The 16,217-nt window shown below is 57.6% G+C and overlaps 1 protein-coding gene across 3 annotated transcripts; it reads left to right on the forward strand.

Moving 5' to 3' along the window:
• Positions 1–812: 812 nt before the first annotated feature.
• ADGRE5 (adhesion G protein-coupled receptor E5) lies at positions 813–16,161 on the forward strand. Of its 3 annotated transcripts, XM_044253812.1 has the most exons (20): positions 813–939; positions 4,110–4,160; positions 4,366–4,485; positions 5,026–5,181; positions 8,402–8,533; positions 9,097–9,243; positions 9,964–10,110; positions 10,198–10,244; positions 10,373–10,450; positions 11,342–11,519; positions 11,601–11,714; positions 11,940–12,175; positions 12,725–12,904; positions 13,891–14,091; positions 14,380–14,606; positions 14,710–14,776; positions 14,897–14,988; positions 15,076–15,244; positions 15,333–15,431; positions 15,515–16,161. In XM_044253812.1, the coding sequence occupies exons 1-20, from the start codon at positions 897–899 to the stop codon at positions 15,542–15,544; spliced, it is 2,514 nt and encodes an 837-aa protein (XP_044109747.1). In that variant the 5' UTR covers positions 813–896; the 3' UTR covers positions 15,545–16,161. The 3 variants fall into 3 exon arrangements, with proteins under 3 accessions (XP_044109747.1, XP_044109748.1, XP_044109749.1); XM_044253813.1 differs by lacking the exon at positions 8,402–8,533; XM_044253814.1 differs by lacking the exons at positions 8,402–8,533; positions 9,097–9,243.
• The last annotated feature ends 56 nt before the right edge of the window (positions 16,162–16,217 follow it).

Raw genomic sequence — 16,217 nt, forward strand, 5'->3', positions numbered from 1 at the left:
AAGAAACCACCATTTTGCACCAAAGATGTCTCAAGAATTCTTTCTTGGTCATCGGCTCCGGACCTCAGCCCACCGAACCTCACCTAGGTTCTAGAACTTCATCCTCGTCACGTGATTCTCTGTTGCTGCCCAGGAGCCCCTTCGATGTTAAGTTTCCCACACCGGGGCAGGTTGGCCCAGAAAGGCCAGCGCCAGAAGCATGGTGGCCCATGGCCTCCCAGTTTCTCCTCTTGGTGCCCACCTGGCCCCCGTGAGGGGACCCTTCAAGCTACTCCCCTCACTCCCATTTGGACTCTGTCTCTGGACCTCAGTTTCCTCACCTGGAAAGCAGGGATGGGGGTTGCTCTTGGCTCAGAGGCCGGCCCTGGAGAATCAGGCAGGCATGCCAAGGCAGGGGACACAGGTTGCCCCCAACACGTGAGCCCCAAGCCGTTTCCGACATAGCCTCCCCAACCTGAACACCCCTGCAAGAAGAGCCAGGCGGCGCCCCGGGCACGACTCCCACCCGCCCCTGCCTGCACAGCCCCACTTTCCGCGGGGCTCTAGCCAGTCCGGGCTCACGGGGGCCAGAGTTTGTCAGTCGCTCACATGGTGGAATGGGAGGCAGAGGATTTGCGAGCAGAGCAGGTTGTTCCCACGTGAGAGAGAGAGAGTGTGTGTGTGTGTGTGTGTGTGTGTGTGAGCCCGTGAACGCCTCTGGGTCTGTGTTTGCTGCACTTTTCCTGTTGGCTTCCAGCTGCCCCGCCAGTTCCGGGGAGGGCCCTGGGCCAGCCTCTGTCCCCCCCCCCCCTCATAAAGTCCCAGCCAGCCGGCCTCGGGACACCGCGCAGCTGCCCAGCCTGGGGAGACTGGACAGCCCTGCCCATCCTCTGCCTCCCCAGCCGGCAGTTCAGACCATGGGAGGCCCCCACCGCTGCAGCTTCCTTCTCCTCCTTCAAGGTGAGGATTTGGGGACCCTGCTGGGAGGGACAAGGGGGCTATGAAAGCACCCCTGGGTGCTCTGGCACTCCCTGCCCTGTGGAGAAATGGAAGGTGTGGCTGGCGGCTCTGGGGCCCCCGCAGGGGAGGAAGCCACATGGCCAGGCGGGCACATGGAGAGAAGGGCTGGCAGAGCTGGGGCACCCCCAGCCTGGGCAAAAACCCCCAATGTGCTCTAGGAGCCCCCATGCCCACTCATATCTCTGGGCTCTGCCCCAGAAACACTTTGAGGGCTGCCCCCCTAAGAAGGGAAACTGTAGCGTGGGGGAAGGAGAGGAGGCTGGGACCCTGTAGGGAACTGCTTTTAACACAGGGCATGGGGGATGCTAAGGAGCTAGGAGACAGGACCGCTTCACTGGGGGGGGGTGCTCCCAACATGTCCCCCATTGTCTCAGTGACAGGGGCAGCCGCAGAGAACCCCACACTTCCTCCCCCAGACCCAGCCAGGACTTCACTGTGGGTTGAAAGAATTTTGCCTGCTGTGGGTTTGAACTTGATTTTTTACCGGGACTTCCCCCCACCCCACCCCTCCTCCCTTCCCGCCCCACCCAGGGTGTCTCTAACGGTTATGGTTATCAGGACAGCTTGTTGCCTGAGCAACCAGGCAACAAAGAGAGTGGAGAAATGACATTTGGGGTGCCACAACCAGAACTTCCCTGGGCCACAGGGACGGGGGTTCCCTGTGGTGGCCCAGGGTGCCAAGCGTGAGCAGAGCCCCACCCGCAAGCTCCACCCTGGCTTTCCTCGGGAACAAGGGCAGGAGTCTAAGTGGGACACAGCTCATGGAGGGCCGTGGGTCTCTGGAGCCAAGTCATGGAGCCCCTGAAATCAGTAAAATGGGGGGGGAACCTGGTCTTCACTTTATAGGGTTAAGTGTTGAGTGAGTTGGACACAAACTATTCCTGGTTCACAGTAAGAATTGAGGAAACAGTATTTTATTTTTTATCTTAATTTGTCTTATTGCCTTCTGGGCTGGACACTGGTGGGTCTGGGGTCTGGGCTAGGGGACCCTTAGCAGGAGGAGCAAGAGGAGGGTGACGCCCCCCCCCCAGGGTCCCTAAGCCAGAATCGATTGCTCAGGGCTCCACAGGCAATGCAAACCAGATGCGACTCGGAGAGGATGACCAGCAGCTCCTCTCCCAGCTCCTGTTTGGGTGACTTCCAGGGCCCCAGATGGAGAAGGCCTGGCCCAGCAGCCTTGGTTGGAGGGGGGGTGGCGGGGAGGAGATCCCAGCCCAGCCCTAGTGGAGAGGATAGGGTACAAAAGAATCCCCCCAAACACCAGGGTCTGAAGAACTTGAACTCCATTCTGCTTTCCTCAGTGCCCCTTTTTCTCACCAGACTCTTCTGGGCTCCAAGCCTCAGTTTGTCCATCTGTAGAGTGGACATGACCAGAGCCCCTGCCTCCTAGGGCAGGTCTGAGCATGACGGTTGCTATTTGGGGTTTTGGGAGCTGGGGACACATCAGTCCAGTTCCCACCCTGCCAGAGAAGGTCCTTTTGTGGTCTGTCCCACAAAGAGGAAGTGGATCTCGGCTAAGGGACAAGTCAAGCCCTGTGGCCAGAGAGGAGGAAGAAAGAGATCCTCATTCAAGGGAAGGGAAGGACATTCCAACCTCAGTTTACCTTGGCTGGGAGGACCTGTGGGAGGGGGATCTCTGGACCCCCACTGGCCTAAGTGGTATCCGATTTAGACACAGGAACTAAATGTTTGGGGTACCCTCAAGTCTGTATCCCCCATAGGCCCTCAAGCTGTGCTCCCAATAGCCAAGCCCAGAATTCCCCTGGGAGCCCCATCCAGGGGCAATAGAGTGTGAGTCATCCCTTCCCCTTGGCCCAGGAAGTGACTCATGCCCTCCTGTCCTCCCTCCCGGCCCCCATCCTTCCACCCACCACCCTGCTTCGGGTCTCCCCGGATAAGAGGGGTGTCCATAGCTTCGCCAGCCTTCCCAGATTGGCAGAGACTGGACACATCTCCGAGCCCTTCCCATGCCCCCACCTGCTGCTTAGGCCCTCTCCTCCCCCCTCCTTCTTCCCATTCACCCCCCTCCTTCTAATTGTGTCTCTGTTTCCCGATCTTGCTCTCGATCTCTCTATCTCTAAATCTCTTTGTCCAGTCTCCGCCATCTTGCTCCCTGTCTTTCCATGAGTGTCCTGCTTCTCCGTCCATGTCTAGCACTGCCTTAACTTCTGTCTGTTTCTCTCCCTCACACCTCTCTGCTCCCTCCCTCTGCTTTCTCCTCTCTCTGTGTCTCTGGCTCCTTTTCTCTCTCTGTTCCTCTCTTTCCCTCTCCTTATTTTCTCTCCATCACTATCTCTGAGCCTCTTTCACTGGTGAACAAGGAGCTTCCTGTCCCTAGAGCCCCTGCTGACTTGAGGAGGACCCCCAAACACATGCCTGGGGTGTAGGGTGCCCCTGAGCAGCAAGGACGGCAGGAGAAGAGCACCCCCACCCCGGTGTGAGCCCACAGTGTCTTCCTGTGTGCGGGGAGCCAGGGGTGAACTGTCACCACTGCATCTCAAGCCAGTTGTTGGGATGACAGATGTCATGGGTGTGGCACGTGTGCACCTGTGTCCCCGAGCCAGGGTCCAGGGGGCCAGAGCACCTTAGATTCCGAGGCATCTGAGAGAGCACTTGCTCCAACCCCTTCGCCTTCATGTAAAGCAACGATGATATAAACACCTGGACATACCAGGCAGCATTCACGTGCTTAGATCTCACACACCGCGAGGAAGGGTGGTCCGTCATCATTCCCATTCAACGGATGGGAAAACTGAGACACTGGGAAGTGAGATCACCTGGCTAAGGTCTGGGATTTGAACCAGAGCCACCCATCTCCCATCTGTTTACTCAACTGTTGTCACAGGTCAGCAGGAGCCAAGACCCCCATCGGGCTTGGGCCCCTTCCTCACCCTCCGTCTGAAACCCATCCCCAGGCGATGGTGGCAGACATTCTGGCTGTAAGCGCGGGTGTCCAGGGAGGGCTGCTCGCCCTCTCATTCGTGACGGACAGAGCCCCGGTCTGGGAGGGCTCGGCAGCCCTCTTCCCTCAGATGTGTCGGTCTCAGTTCTCCATCAGTCCTTCCCTGCTCTGGGCACCCCCCAACACACACCCTCTCTCTCTCTTCCAGTGCTGGGTATCTTCCTGATTCTGTTGGAGGCTGGGTCCCAGAAAACCAGTGGTGAGTCTGCTGGGAGCAAAGTAGTCCACAGCCAGAGCCTAGGGGAGGGTCCCTGGACCCCCATAGCCAAGGCGGGAGGGACGCCTGCTACAGGGGGAGGCCAGGGCTCCCCCTCCCAGCAACCCCTCCTTTGGAGATGGCCCTGCCCTCCTCCGGAGCACCTGGCTCAGACCTCACCTTCTGACACTGGTAACCTTCCCCACAGACTGTGCTCGCTGGTGCCCTCCGAATTCCACGTGTGTCAATGCCACCGCCTGTCGTTGTTCCCCGGGATTCAGTTCTTCTTCCGGGGTGATCTTCACCAGCCTCTTGGACAGCTGTGATGGTACAGGGGCTTGGGGTGGTGGAGGGGCACGGAGACGGTGGGGCATAGCCCAGTGCCTGTGAGGGATGTCAGTGGTGGTTGGGTTCTCAGCCTTTGGTCTTGGGATTGTCATCAAGGGCAGAGAAATAGAAAGGACAAGATAGAAAGGTGGAAAATAAGTAAATAAACATGGCTTCTTGGAGAGAGTGGAGGTCTGGATTCTGGTTTCACTTAGCCCTTCCAGGATGGGGGAGGAAGATGCAGAGCTGCCACCCACGCCCCACCCCCATCTCTGCACTCCCTACTGAACAAACTCAAATCCAGGATGCCAGCCAGAGGACAGAGAAGAGAGCTGAGTGGGCTTCAGGAATGTCTTGCTCCAGCTGACAGTGGCCCAGTGTCCAGTGGCCCAGCCTCTGCAGCATAGCTTAAGAATCTAATCTTTTCCCAAAAGACACTAAGTATCAGGTCTCATGCTGGGAAGTCAGGTGATGGATAGGGATCTCTTCCTGAAGGAACTCATGTCTTTGGGAGGTGACCCTTTGCCCCATTGTGTTCCAGACATTAATGAGTGTGGACCACTCTCGGCAGTGTCCTGTGGAAAATTTGCAGACTGCCAGAACACAGAGGGGAGCTACTACTGCACGTGCATTCCAGGATATAAGCTTGCTTCTGGGGCAAGAAGTTTCAAAAATGAGAGTGAGAACACATGTCAAGGTAAGAACTGCCCCACATCTTCCATCTCCCTGTCCATGAGGTTGGGGGTAAAAAGCCATTCCTGAATCATCCCCAGGGACAGGGCCCAGGCGAGAGGGTACAGCACCCATGTCTGCATGCCTGTGCCTGAGCCGCCAGCACAGAGAGGCAGGGCAGTGTGAAGGCCAAGGGCTCAAATCCCTGCTTTGCTACTTGATAGCAGTGCATCTGAGACACTGGCCAGGACACTTACTCAGAAGTCACTGTTAATGTACAAGATGTGACAATATTATTGTGATTTTGTGTTTGTTTGGTTTTTTTTTTTTAAAGAGTCCCTATTTTTTACAGATAAAAAGAAAAGTAGCTTTGCCTTTTGTTAACTGTGTGACCTTGGACAAGTACTTTTGCCTCTCTGTGCCTCAGTTTACCCATCTGACGATGGTGCTTACTTCACAGAATTGCTGGGAAGATAGAGGCAGCAAAGCACAGAATCGTGGCTGTCTGATTTTGAATGGCCCTCAGTATGATCTAATGTACCCCCTCCAGGATGGGCACCCCTGAGGTCCACCCCAGGGTGGGCACGGAGAGCAGCTGCTTCTGTTCACCCCACACCATAGTCACATCTCTTGCCGTGGTCTTGCCCAGTGATGCCATGGTTCGGGCCCAGGAGAAGCCCGGCCTCCACGCATCACCAGGCTTTGCCCCCCTTCCAGGGAGAACAGCAGGCGGGGGAAAAGGCTTTGGGTATCTGCAGGGGGCAGAGAGGGCCAGCAGTGGGTGGGTGGGGGCAACCACTCGCCCAGAGAGAGGGGGTTAGTGCAGAATAGAGAGAGAGAGGCGAGCAGGAGTGAGAGGTGAGAACGAGGTGCTCCTGAGGGTCCAAAGGACTCTGGGGTGGGTCCATAGGCCTACCCTGCTGTGGAGAAAAGAGCTCACAGCCTGTTCCCTATCCCCCTCCAGACCTGCATGCAGACGGAGGGCTGGAGGGCTGCAGAGCCTCACTGGTGGGGGGGAAGGGAGGACCTGCACTTTTGTGGAGCCCGGGGGAAGGCTCTGTCCACGGCACTGCTGGTCCCTAGGGGCCTCTGGGAAAACATTGTACCCCAAACATGTGGCCTGGCCAGAGAACAGAGCCTTTACATGAAATGGGAAAAGGTCCATCATCTCCAGGTGAACACAGCATGTTTGGGGAATGGAGAGTGGACTGGGTTTCAACTCCCACAGGCCTCCTGGGCCTGACACTTTTGTGCACTGAACAACCTGCACAACTGTACATGGCGATCACAGATCCCACTCAGTGTGCCTGGATGGGGATGCCGCCCACCAACTGTTGTGAGCCCCCAGCACAAATGGGGGCTGTGGTTACTGAGAGGCTGCATTGCTGTATTAGAACAGACCAGGGCTGAGAGAAGGGGATTCTGTCAGGTGGGTAGGCAGGGACATGGACGAACAAGAGACGGGAGAGGGACCACTGTGGACCTCAAGCTGGGCGACAGTGAGAGAACAGTCTGCTGGCTTGGCCCAGGGCCTGCTGCCTGAAGACGGAGCTCTGCCATGGACTCAGCCTTTGCCACAGCTGAGGATACATGTAACTGTGTTGTGGCCATGGGATCTGCTGCTGGCAGGAGACCTAGGCCCCTCTGTGGGCCCCTTGCTCCACTTTCCCCAGGCATCAGAGGATGTCCTGGGTACCCGCCTGGTGTGCCGAACCTCTCTGAATTCCATGGCTCAGAACTCTCCCCAGAGGGTCACTTTAGGATGTCCCCCTACATCCTGGGCATCTTATTTGCATGAAACAAGAGGCGAGTGGCATTCAAGACACTTTGCAGGAGGTGGGTTCCGGCGCAGTATCTGTCCTCTTCGCCACCATCAGTAACTGCCTGGGTGAGAACCTGCCCCCACTGGAGCCCACATGGGCCTACCCAGACCAGGAGCCCCCTCAGACCCTTGGCCACCATGGACCCAGGAAAGACGGGAGGATGGAGATTTGCCAGGAGGCACACAGCCTCTCGCCCACCCGCACAGCAGGCCAGCATCCCACCTGGAGAAGGCTCCTCCTGATGCCCAGCCCCTGGCTTCTCAGCCACCCGGCCTGCCTCTTTTTCCCTGTGCCGGGCTCTGTCCTGATCCTTCCCAGGAGCTTTGGTTCAGTCTGGATGACCAGGACCCGGAGGATGTTGTGCCTGGGGTGGACCAGCTGACACCCACTCCCCGCCCCACATACACACATGCACACACACTCGGACAGTCAGGTGAACCAATAAGCTCCTGTGTGGACCAGGTGACCAGAGAGGCCATCATCCAGGACCACTGCCCCAGGTGTGACCCTCTCCTGAGGAGGTCAACCCAGGTCCCCCAGGAGCACCGGATCCCTCAAGGACAGAAGACGGAGCCTAGTCATTGGAGTCCAATGTCTGCATCCCTGCATCCTGGTGGGAGGCCAAGGGCCAAGAAGACAGAACATTTGCCACCTCTCACCCCCAGCACATGCTCCCTCTCTGGCTACCACCCTCACCTACTGCTGGCCTTGCTCAGGTGCCGGTTCTCATCACTTCCTGCCAGTCCAGGGGATGCCTTCCCAGGAATCAGAGAAACGCATCTTCACTGCCCCAAGGCTGCCTGACTGGACATCAGTGACACAGTCCACCCCAGCCTGGTGCTCCCTGTCCCGGCAGGCTCTGGCCTGTCTGGCACCATCCTTTCTTTCCCTGCCTTGCCCAAAAGCCTCGTCCTTGGAGGCCCTGGCTCTGGGGTGGGTCTTGTCCATCTCTGTGGAGCTGGAATCTCAGAGTGAGAGTGGATGGGAGCACCCTCTGAGGGTCACCAAGACTCCAAGTGAGAACTCAGCCAGTGAGTGGCCATCCTGGGGGAGTTAGGACAAAGGCCATCGCTGGGAGCCATGACAGGTCCCAGTCGGGATTGCAGCATTTCCTCTGTACACGGTTCCTAGGAAGGCCCACCCTGGACTTATCCAAGTCCTCGGGCTGGGACACAGGTGGTTACATGACCCTGCCCCCCTGCCCAGAGAGGAGGGAGCCAGAGCTGGCAGACGGGGCGGACTTGGACCACTTCTGGCTACATCTGGAAACAAAACATCTGGGCACCATGCTCGCCCATAGCACGCCTCCATGTGAATTAGAAAAAGCATCCACTCACTGAAGAGGAGAGAGCAGAGGCTTCCAGATGCTTCTATCCAAGGAAACAGCTGCAGGCACCCATCACCCTCTCCTTCCCCCTGCAGATGTGGACGAATGTCAGCAGAAACCCCGAATCTGTAAAAGCCGGGGCTCCTGCACCAACACCCAGGGCAGCTACACCTGCAAGTGCCCGCCTGGCTTGCAGCTCAACCCGGGCGACCCAAATCTGTGCACAGGTAGAGGCCCTGGCAGACACTGTGAGGCTGTGCTGGAGCTGGGGAGGGGCCAAGGCGGATCCCACAGCCCCAGGAGGAGGGAGAAGGCTCTCAGGTTCCCGAAACACCACGGGTTTGCTCTGCCCAAGGAGTCACCTCCCAGAAAGTTCCCACCACAGAGCAGGAAGGCCGCAGGGCCTTCTGGGCCTGGGGTTCCCTTGTGGAGCCCCCGGCCTCTGTGTACACTTCCCAGCCTCATCCCTCGTCCTCTGTCACATGGGAGCAGAGGGAGTTATCACCTCCAGTTTCCAGAAAGGGAACCTGAGCCAGAGCTGGGGAGGGAGTAGGCAAGAGAACTTGGAAAGTTCAGGCCCCATGAGGCAGTCTCCCTTCTGGTTTTAGTCTATAAACCAAGGACCATGGTCCCTGCCATGCCTGTCTTGCAGGGAAGCCATTGTAAGGTCCATTGAAGTTGAAGGTCACCAGGTGGTAGCAAGTGCAATAATGGTGGGGTCCTTGGTGCCAGGCAGTGAGAACAGGTGCAGTGAGTGGAGGGGACACTGACCCTCTGGCTTTGTCCTCAGATGTGAATGAATGCACGTCGGGGCAGAACCCATGCCACAGCTCCACCCACTGCCTCAACAACATTGGGGGCTACAGGTGCCGCTGCCGCCCTGGCTGGAAGCCCGTTCCTGGGTCCCCCAATGGCCCAAACAACACCATCTGTGAAGGTACAGAGCTCAGACGCCACTTCCTGGAGACCCACACTCAGAACATCTGATCCCATATTCTTTTTTTTTTTTTTTTTTTTTAATTTATTTGTCAGAGAGAGAGAGCACAGGCAGACAGAGAGGCAGGCAGAGTCAGAGGGAGAAGCAGGCTCCCTGCCGAGCAAGGAGCCCGATGTGGGACTCGATCCCAGGACGCCGGGATCATGACCTGAGCCAAAGGCAGTCACTCAACCAACTGAGCCACCCAGGCGTCCCTTTTTTTCTTTTCTTTTTTTTTTTTTTAATGATCCCATATTCAGAGACACCTGAAGGAACCCTGGGTGCTCTGCTGTGCCAGGCATTAATTCTGCGGGGGGGGGGGAGCAGTTCTGGGGAAGGAGCTGGGGTGCCCAGGAGCAGGCTCCTTGGAGACCCCAGGCAGCAGCTAATTACCACCTGGGACAAAGGTATTTCTATATTCACAACCTGCACATCTGTACATGGCTTCTCAGCCATCCGGCCTGCCTCTGTTTCCCTGCACAGGGCTCTGTCCCGACCCTCCCTGGTGGGCTCCCATGTCAGGCTCCTCACACTCCCCATGACCCCTGCATCACTAGGATGTGGGGTCAGCAGGTGATATCACCTCCAGTCAAGGGGGGGGGGGTGGATACTAACACAGGGAAGAGGGGGCAGGACACAGAGGGGAGGGAAAGGTCCTGACTCTGAACTTTGTGTCCGCAGATGTGGACGAGTGCAGCTCCGCGCAGCCTACGTGCCACAAGTCCACCACCTGCATCAACACTGTGGGCTCGTACAAGTGCCGCTGCCGCCGGGGCTGGGAGCTCAAACCCGGATTCCAGAACAAGCAGCCCAACACCACCTGTGAAGGTACCTGGTCTGACCTGACCCCAGACCCCGCCCCCGACACACACAGACACTCTCATGCCTAATGAACTGCTGCTCTATCCCCTGCAGAGATGTCCTTCCCCATCTGGACCCTACCCCCTGGAAAAAAGACCCAGGTGAGTGGCCCCAGCAGGGACCGGGAGGCGGAAATCCCTCCTGGAAGTCTGCCCGATCCACCCTCTTTCCCCAAGCTCCCCCACCCACAAATGAGGCTCTCTGACCCCCCCATGTCCCGTCCCCACAGAGCATGTCCCACTTCTTTGAAGAAGTCCAACACCTGCGCAGAACCTTCAAGCCAGACTTGGCTCCGGACACCATGAAGGTAAGAGCACCAGCTCAGGGGGACCCCTGGACAGCATGGGGGGTGGCTGAGGGATGCTTCCATGGGGGTGGAGACAGCCCAAGCAGGGCTTACACAGATACAGACACATATACACACCCCAAAACGTGTACACACACACACACACACAGAAGGAACACGATGCCAAAAAATGGAGCAGTTAGGAATTTCACCTCTAAGGTTAGACCACAAAGGTTCAAATCCTCCCCATCCCTCCCACCCTACCCCCACCCATTGCCACCTTCTGCTATGTGACCTGAGGCAAGTGACTCCCCCTCTCTGGGCCTACTCTATAGAGTCAGTTTGAAGGTTTCATGGGAACTAATAGAAGTGAAGTTCAAAGAAAGGGCAGGGCCTGGCACGCGGTGAGAATTCTGTGAAAGCTTTCTCTTCTGTGCTAAGCTGGGTGGAAACGGGTGAGGCCCTGTGTCCTTCTAAATTTTCCAGTAGCTACTTTAAAATAAACAAGCAAAAATACACGAGTGAAATTAGTATGAAGACCGCATTTGATCCAGTGGATTCAAAATATGACCACTGCAACATGGAACCATATTCTGGGTGCTTGAGAGCATCTGTGGCTCGTGGGCAACTCTTCTGGGCAGTGCAGACCTAGACCAGAGCCTGGCAGGAAGCCCGCGCCTGGGACAAGTCAGGCACCGCTGTTCCGGACCACGCATACAAGCCTCTAGTCAACCCCCTCCTTTGTCTTCTGACCACTGCACCATCTCAGTGATTCTGCTGTCACCCCATTGTCCCCCAGGCCACCCCAGCTGGTTCTGCAGTGTGCCCCTTGGTGGAGGGGGCTGGTGAGGTCAGGGCCGTTTGGCAGCCCCTGCGAGACAGTAACCCACCAGCTGTCACCATCATTCCCAGGATCTCATCCAGTTAGTGGATACGATGCTGGAGACTCCCAAAGATCTGGAGACCCTGTCCCTGACTGAGAGGCACTCCATGGCCACCAATTACCTCTTGGGCCTCGAAACAGTCCTGAGAATGCTGGCTAAAGCCATGCCGGGAGCTTCCTTCACCTATGCTTCCCCTTCAGACACAGGTGAGATTTCGCCCTGCCCCGCCCTAGCCGGGGACCCCATCCCACACCCAGAGCCCCCAGTCACTACCCCTCTCTCCTCAGAGCTATCTCTGATGATCCAGGAGCACGGGGATGGGGATGGAAACATCACCCTCGGTCAGAGCCATGCACGGATGCTGCTGAACTGGGATGTGGCAACTGGAGCCAGGGATTCGGGTACCGGCGGGGAATCTGAGGGGATGCCCGCAGGAGAGGGTTGGGACAGCAGGGATGTGGCTAGAGGGGAGGTTCTGAATACCTACAACTGGAAATGGAGTTATTGCTAGGGCCCCCGGGGGCATCATGGTGGGCTGGAGAGCCTGAATCAGAGGTCTTAAGAGACAGGATGGGGCATGGGAGGAAGGAAGGCAGGAGAAGGTAGCCAGCCTGTGTACCCCCCAGGCCCCACCGTGATGGGCATCCTCTCCAGCTGGAACATGCGGAACTTGCTGGCCAACGCCTCCCTGAAGCTGGAGACTGAGAAGAAAGCTGAGCTGAGCAAGATCCACCAAAGTACAGTCCACGGCGCCCAGGCTGAGATCGTGTCGGCAGTCAACTTGGTCTTTCTGAGCAACACAAACACAGAGAAACTTGACTCCCCTGTCACCTTTGCCTTCTCCCACAGAGTGAATCCTCAGGTGGGGAGGAATCAGCCCGACTGCTCACCCCTTAACCAAGGTCACAGTAGTTCCTATGCAGCCTTCATTTCCCCACTCTGCTCCTTCCTCAAACAGACCTCAGGGCTTTGGCCGCCCTTGCTGTACCCTCTGTCTGGGACACAGTTTTCTCTCACCTGGCTCAGTCCTTTACCTGGTTCCAGTCTTTGGAACTCCTCTTTTAGGCCTTCCCTGATCTCCTTATTTAAAATTATAATTAGTAGTTATGCCCCACCTGCCCTGTGCTGTTTCCTTCTTATTTCCATAGCACCTAGTCCCTTCTAACATGCTATCTAGTTGACTTGTTAGATTTATTATTTATATCTGTCTCCCCCACTAGCATGCCAACCCCAAAAGGGCAGGGACTTGTGTCTTCCCCGTTCATTGTGTGCCATGCCGGGGGACACAGCAAAGTAGCTGCTCAGTAAATACTTATCAAAGGAAAAGTAGCGCTCCTTGGGCTCAAGCCAAGCCCAGGACCCAAGAATGGGCTCCAGGCTAACCTTTCCAATCATTCCCACCTGCCCACAGCAGGAGGAGACACCTAGGCCACGGCAGGAGCTGATCTGTGCATTCTGGAAGAGTGACAACAGGAGCAGGCACTGGGCCACCACAGGCTGCCGAACTCTGGGCACCAGGAATGGCAGCACCACCTGCCAGTGCCACCACCTGAGCAGCTTTGCCATCCTCTTGGCCCACTATGACATAGAGGTGAGCAGCCAGGGGCCACCCTCAACAGCCCACAGCTGGCCAGGCTGGCCTAGGTTAATATAGGCAGCTGGTTCTTTTTTTTTTTTTTTTTTTTAAGATCTTATTTATTTGATGGAGAAAGAGACAGCGAGGGAAGGAACACAAGCAGGGGGAGTGGGAGAGGGAGAAGCAGGCCTCCAGCTGAGTAGGGAGCCAGATGCCGGGTTCCATCCCACAACCTGGGATCATGGCGTGAAGGCCGCTGGTTCTTGATGATACAGCCCAACTGGCCCTATATGGTCACACAGGCCGGGAGCCCCACCTCATGGCCCCCAGCCCCTTCCCGGCACCCCCCCCCACAGTCCTCCCCATGGTTCAGCAACTAAACGGTGTAGCCTGGCACTGCAGACCCTGCTCTGGCTGGCACCCCTTCTGACTGTCCATTTCAAATTGTTTTCAGTTGTAAAATATTACTGAACGCTCCTAAGCGAGCACAACTTTCTGTTTGTGGCCTCAGAGATCCATAGGCAAATTGGTCCACACGTTTAACTGGAATGGGCCAGGCAGAGTAGGGGAGGCTGTGGTTGAGGCCAAAGGTCCAGGAAGGACAAAAAGGTGGGTTTCAGTGAGTTAACAATATGGCAGGTGGGGAAGGAGTAAAATTTGAGATGAGGGAGAGGAAGTTCAGAAAGATGGGACAATCAGTATTAGAAAAGAAGAATGTGGCCTGGGGACCTTCTCAGAAGTCTGGGTGTTTAGTGGGGAGACCCACCAGGAACAGGGGACCCCTGCTTCCTCCATGGTTGTTGGGGGGAGGAGATGTGATATTTAGGATGAGAGACACAGAGCAGGCTTGCTCAGGTGTTGAGGGCAGAGGATGCGGGGGTTAGGTGAGCAGCTTGATCAGAGACCTGCAAGGCAGGCCCCAGATGGGTCTGGGTGGTGGGGCCCATGAGGACAGGAAGTCCTCAGGACGCTGAGCCCTGCGCACCCCACCCTGCATCTAGGACCCGAAGTTGGCCTTGATCACCAAGGTGGGGCTGGCGGTGTCACTAGTCTGCCTGCTGTTGTGCATTCTCACCTTCCTGCTGGTGCGGCCCATCCAGGGCTCGCGCACCACCGTGCACCTGCACCTCTGCATCTGCCTCTTTGTGGGCTCCGCCATCTTCCTGGCGGGCATCGAGAACCAGGAAGGAAGCATCCAAAAGGTAAGGTCCGGCGCGGTGGAGGGTCGCCCCCTCACCAGACCGCTGGGTCGGCGAGGCCCGGGACAGGGAGGGCTCCGCCCACTCCCGGGGCTTGGTGAGGATCACAAGCCCGGGTGGCACGCGGCTTGGCCGTAGCGCGCGATCTGCGCCCGCCTCCCACTCGTCGCCCGCCGCCGGCTCGTCGCCGAGCCCCTCACCCCGCGGCACCGCCCACCTGAGGGAGGGCTCTTCGAGGGCGGACCCAGCCGGCCCCGCCCGCACTGACGTCGCCCCGCCTCTGCCCCGCAGGTGGGGCTGCGCTGCCGCCTGGTGGCGGGACTGCTGCATTACTTCTTCCTGGCCGCTTTCTGCTGGATGAGCCTCGAGGGAGTAGAGCTCTACTTCCTGGTGGTGCGGGTGTTCCAGGGCCAGGGCCTGAGCAAGTGGCAGCTCTGCCTGATCGGCTACGGGGTGCCCCTGTTCATCGTGGGTGTCTCCGCGGCCGTCAAAAGTCATGGCTATGGCCGCAACGACTAGTGAGTGCAGGCCAGTGGTTGGGAGGGAGGGCAGGGACCCCAGTCTGGGCCACAGTGCCCTACCCCCTCCGTGGCTCTGACAGCACCCTCCCCTCTCACCCAGTTGCTGGTTGAACCCTGAAGGTGGCTTCCTCTGGAGTTTCGTGGGACCCGTGACCCTCATCGTTCTGGTAAGTGCCCCCACCTCCACAGCCTGAGGCACATGGCCCCACAAGGAGCGGTAGGAGACCTGTTCCCTCCCTGCAGTTCCAAGGACTCCCCCCAATGTAAATTCTGTGCTGCCCACCCAGTGCAATGCTGTGATCTTCGTGACTACTATCTGGAAGCTCACACAGAAGTTTTCTGAGATCAACCCAGACCTGAAGAAACTAAAAAAGGCCCGGTGAGAGCCGGGACCAGGAGGGGGCTGGCAGGGAGAAGGTGTGTGTGTGGGGGGGCCTTCCCCGCTGACAGCCTGTTGTCCCTGCAGGGTGCTGACCATCACAGCTATGGCTCAGCTCTTTGTGCTGGGCTGCACCTGGGTCTTTGGCTTATTCCTCTTCAACCCGCAGAGCTGGCCATTGAGCTACACCTTCACCATCCTCAACTGCCTGCAAGGCCTCTTCCTCTTTGTGCTCCACTGCCTGCTCAACAAGAAGGTGGGCTGCAGCCGCTATGGGTGGGGTGCGTGGGACCCCCAGTCCTGGGGCCTGCCCCTTCCCTAACCTGGCACCCTGGGCCCCACAGGTAAGAGAGGAGTATAGAAGGTGGGCCGGCAGGGTCACAGGGAACAAGTACTCGGAGTTCACCACATCTACGACTGGCACCAGCCACAATCAGACCCAGGTAAGGGCTGAGCCCGGGGTCGGGGTGCGGGCTAGAGCGCCCCCAAACCAGGCTTCCTTCTCATGGTGCTCCTTTCTCACCAGGCCCACAAGCCCTCCGAGTCCGGTATGTGACAGCACAGGTCTGGCCAGGCCAGTGGCTCTTGTGGCCTCAGCAGCTTTTGCACGTGCCAAAGACTGTTCCCTCCTCCCTCACCACTCTGCTCCCTCTGCCCTCCTGCCTTGGCTGCCACGTGCATGCTAGAAAGCAGGGGGCAGCAGCTATAATCTGGCACTGACCCCAGGACACCCAGCCAGGTGAGAAAGGACCTGCCAGGCCGGCTTCTGGCTGCCTGTCTGCTCCAGCCCAGCCAGGACCCAACGTGAGGGCAGAAGCTGGCCGAGGGCTGCAGCCCCCTTCCCCGCTACACAAGGCCCGGACATACAGAACTCCTGTGCCGGGCCTGGCCTTTCCCCTCATCTGTCCTTGCCACAGAGCAAAAGGCAAGGTGCTGGGGCTCATGCTGCCCCTTAAGCTAAGACTGAGGCCAAGGGTGGGAGAAGGGCAGAGCCCCTCCTAGCCCCAGTGCCTGACGCTCACGGTACAGAAGCCCATCTGCCCCTGGAGGCAGAAGGCTCTCACTGTTGTGAAGGTTGTGGATATTGTATGTTTTTGTTTTTTTTTAATCTGTATAAACCTTTCAATGTTGACTCTTAAAAATTAAAGATCACACTGATACCGAAGCTGGCTGTGGGGGATGGCTGGAGCTCACTGGCCAGGCCTACTATATCCGTGAAATGCTGAGAA

The sequence above is a fragment of the Neovison vison genome, chromosome 6 (genome assembly GCF_020171115.1).
Source record: "Neovison vison isolate M4711 chromosome 6, ASM_NN_V1, whole genome shotgun sequence".
Classification (NCBI taxonomy): domain Eukaryota; kingdom Metazoa; phylum Chordata; class Mammalia; order Carnivora; family Mustelidae; genus Neogale; species Neogale vison.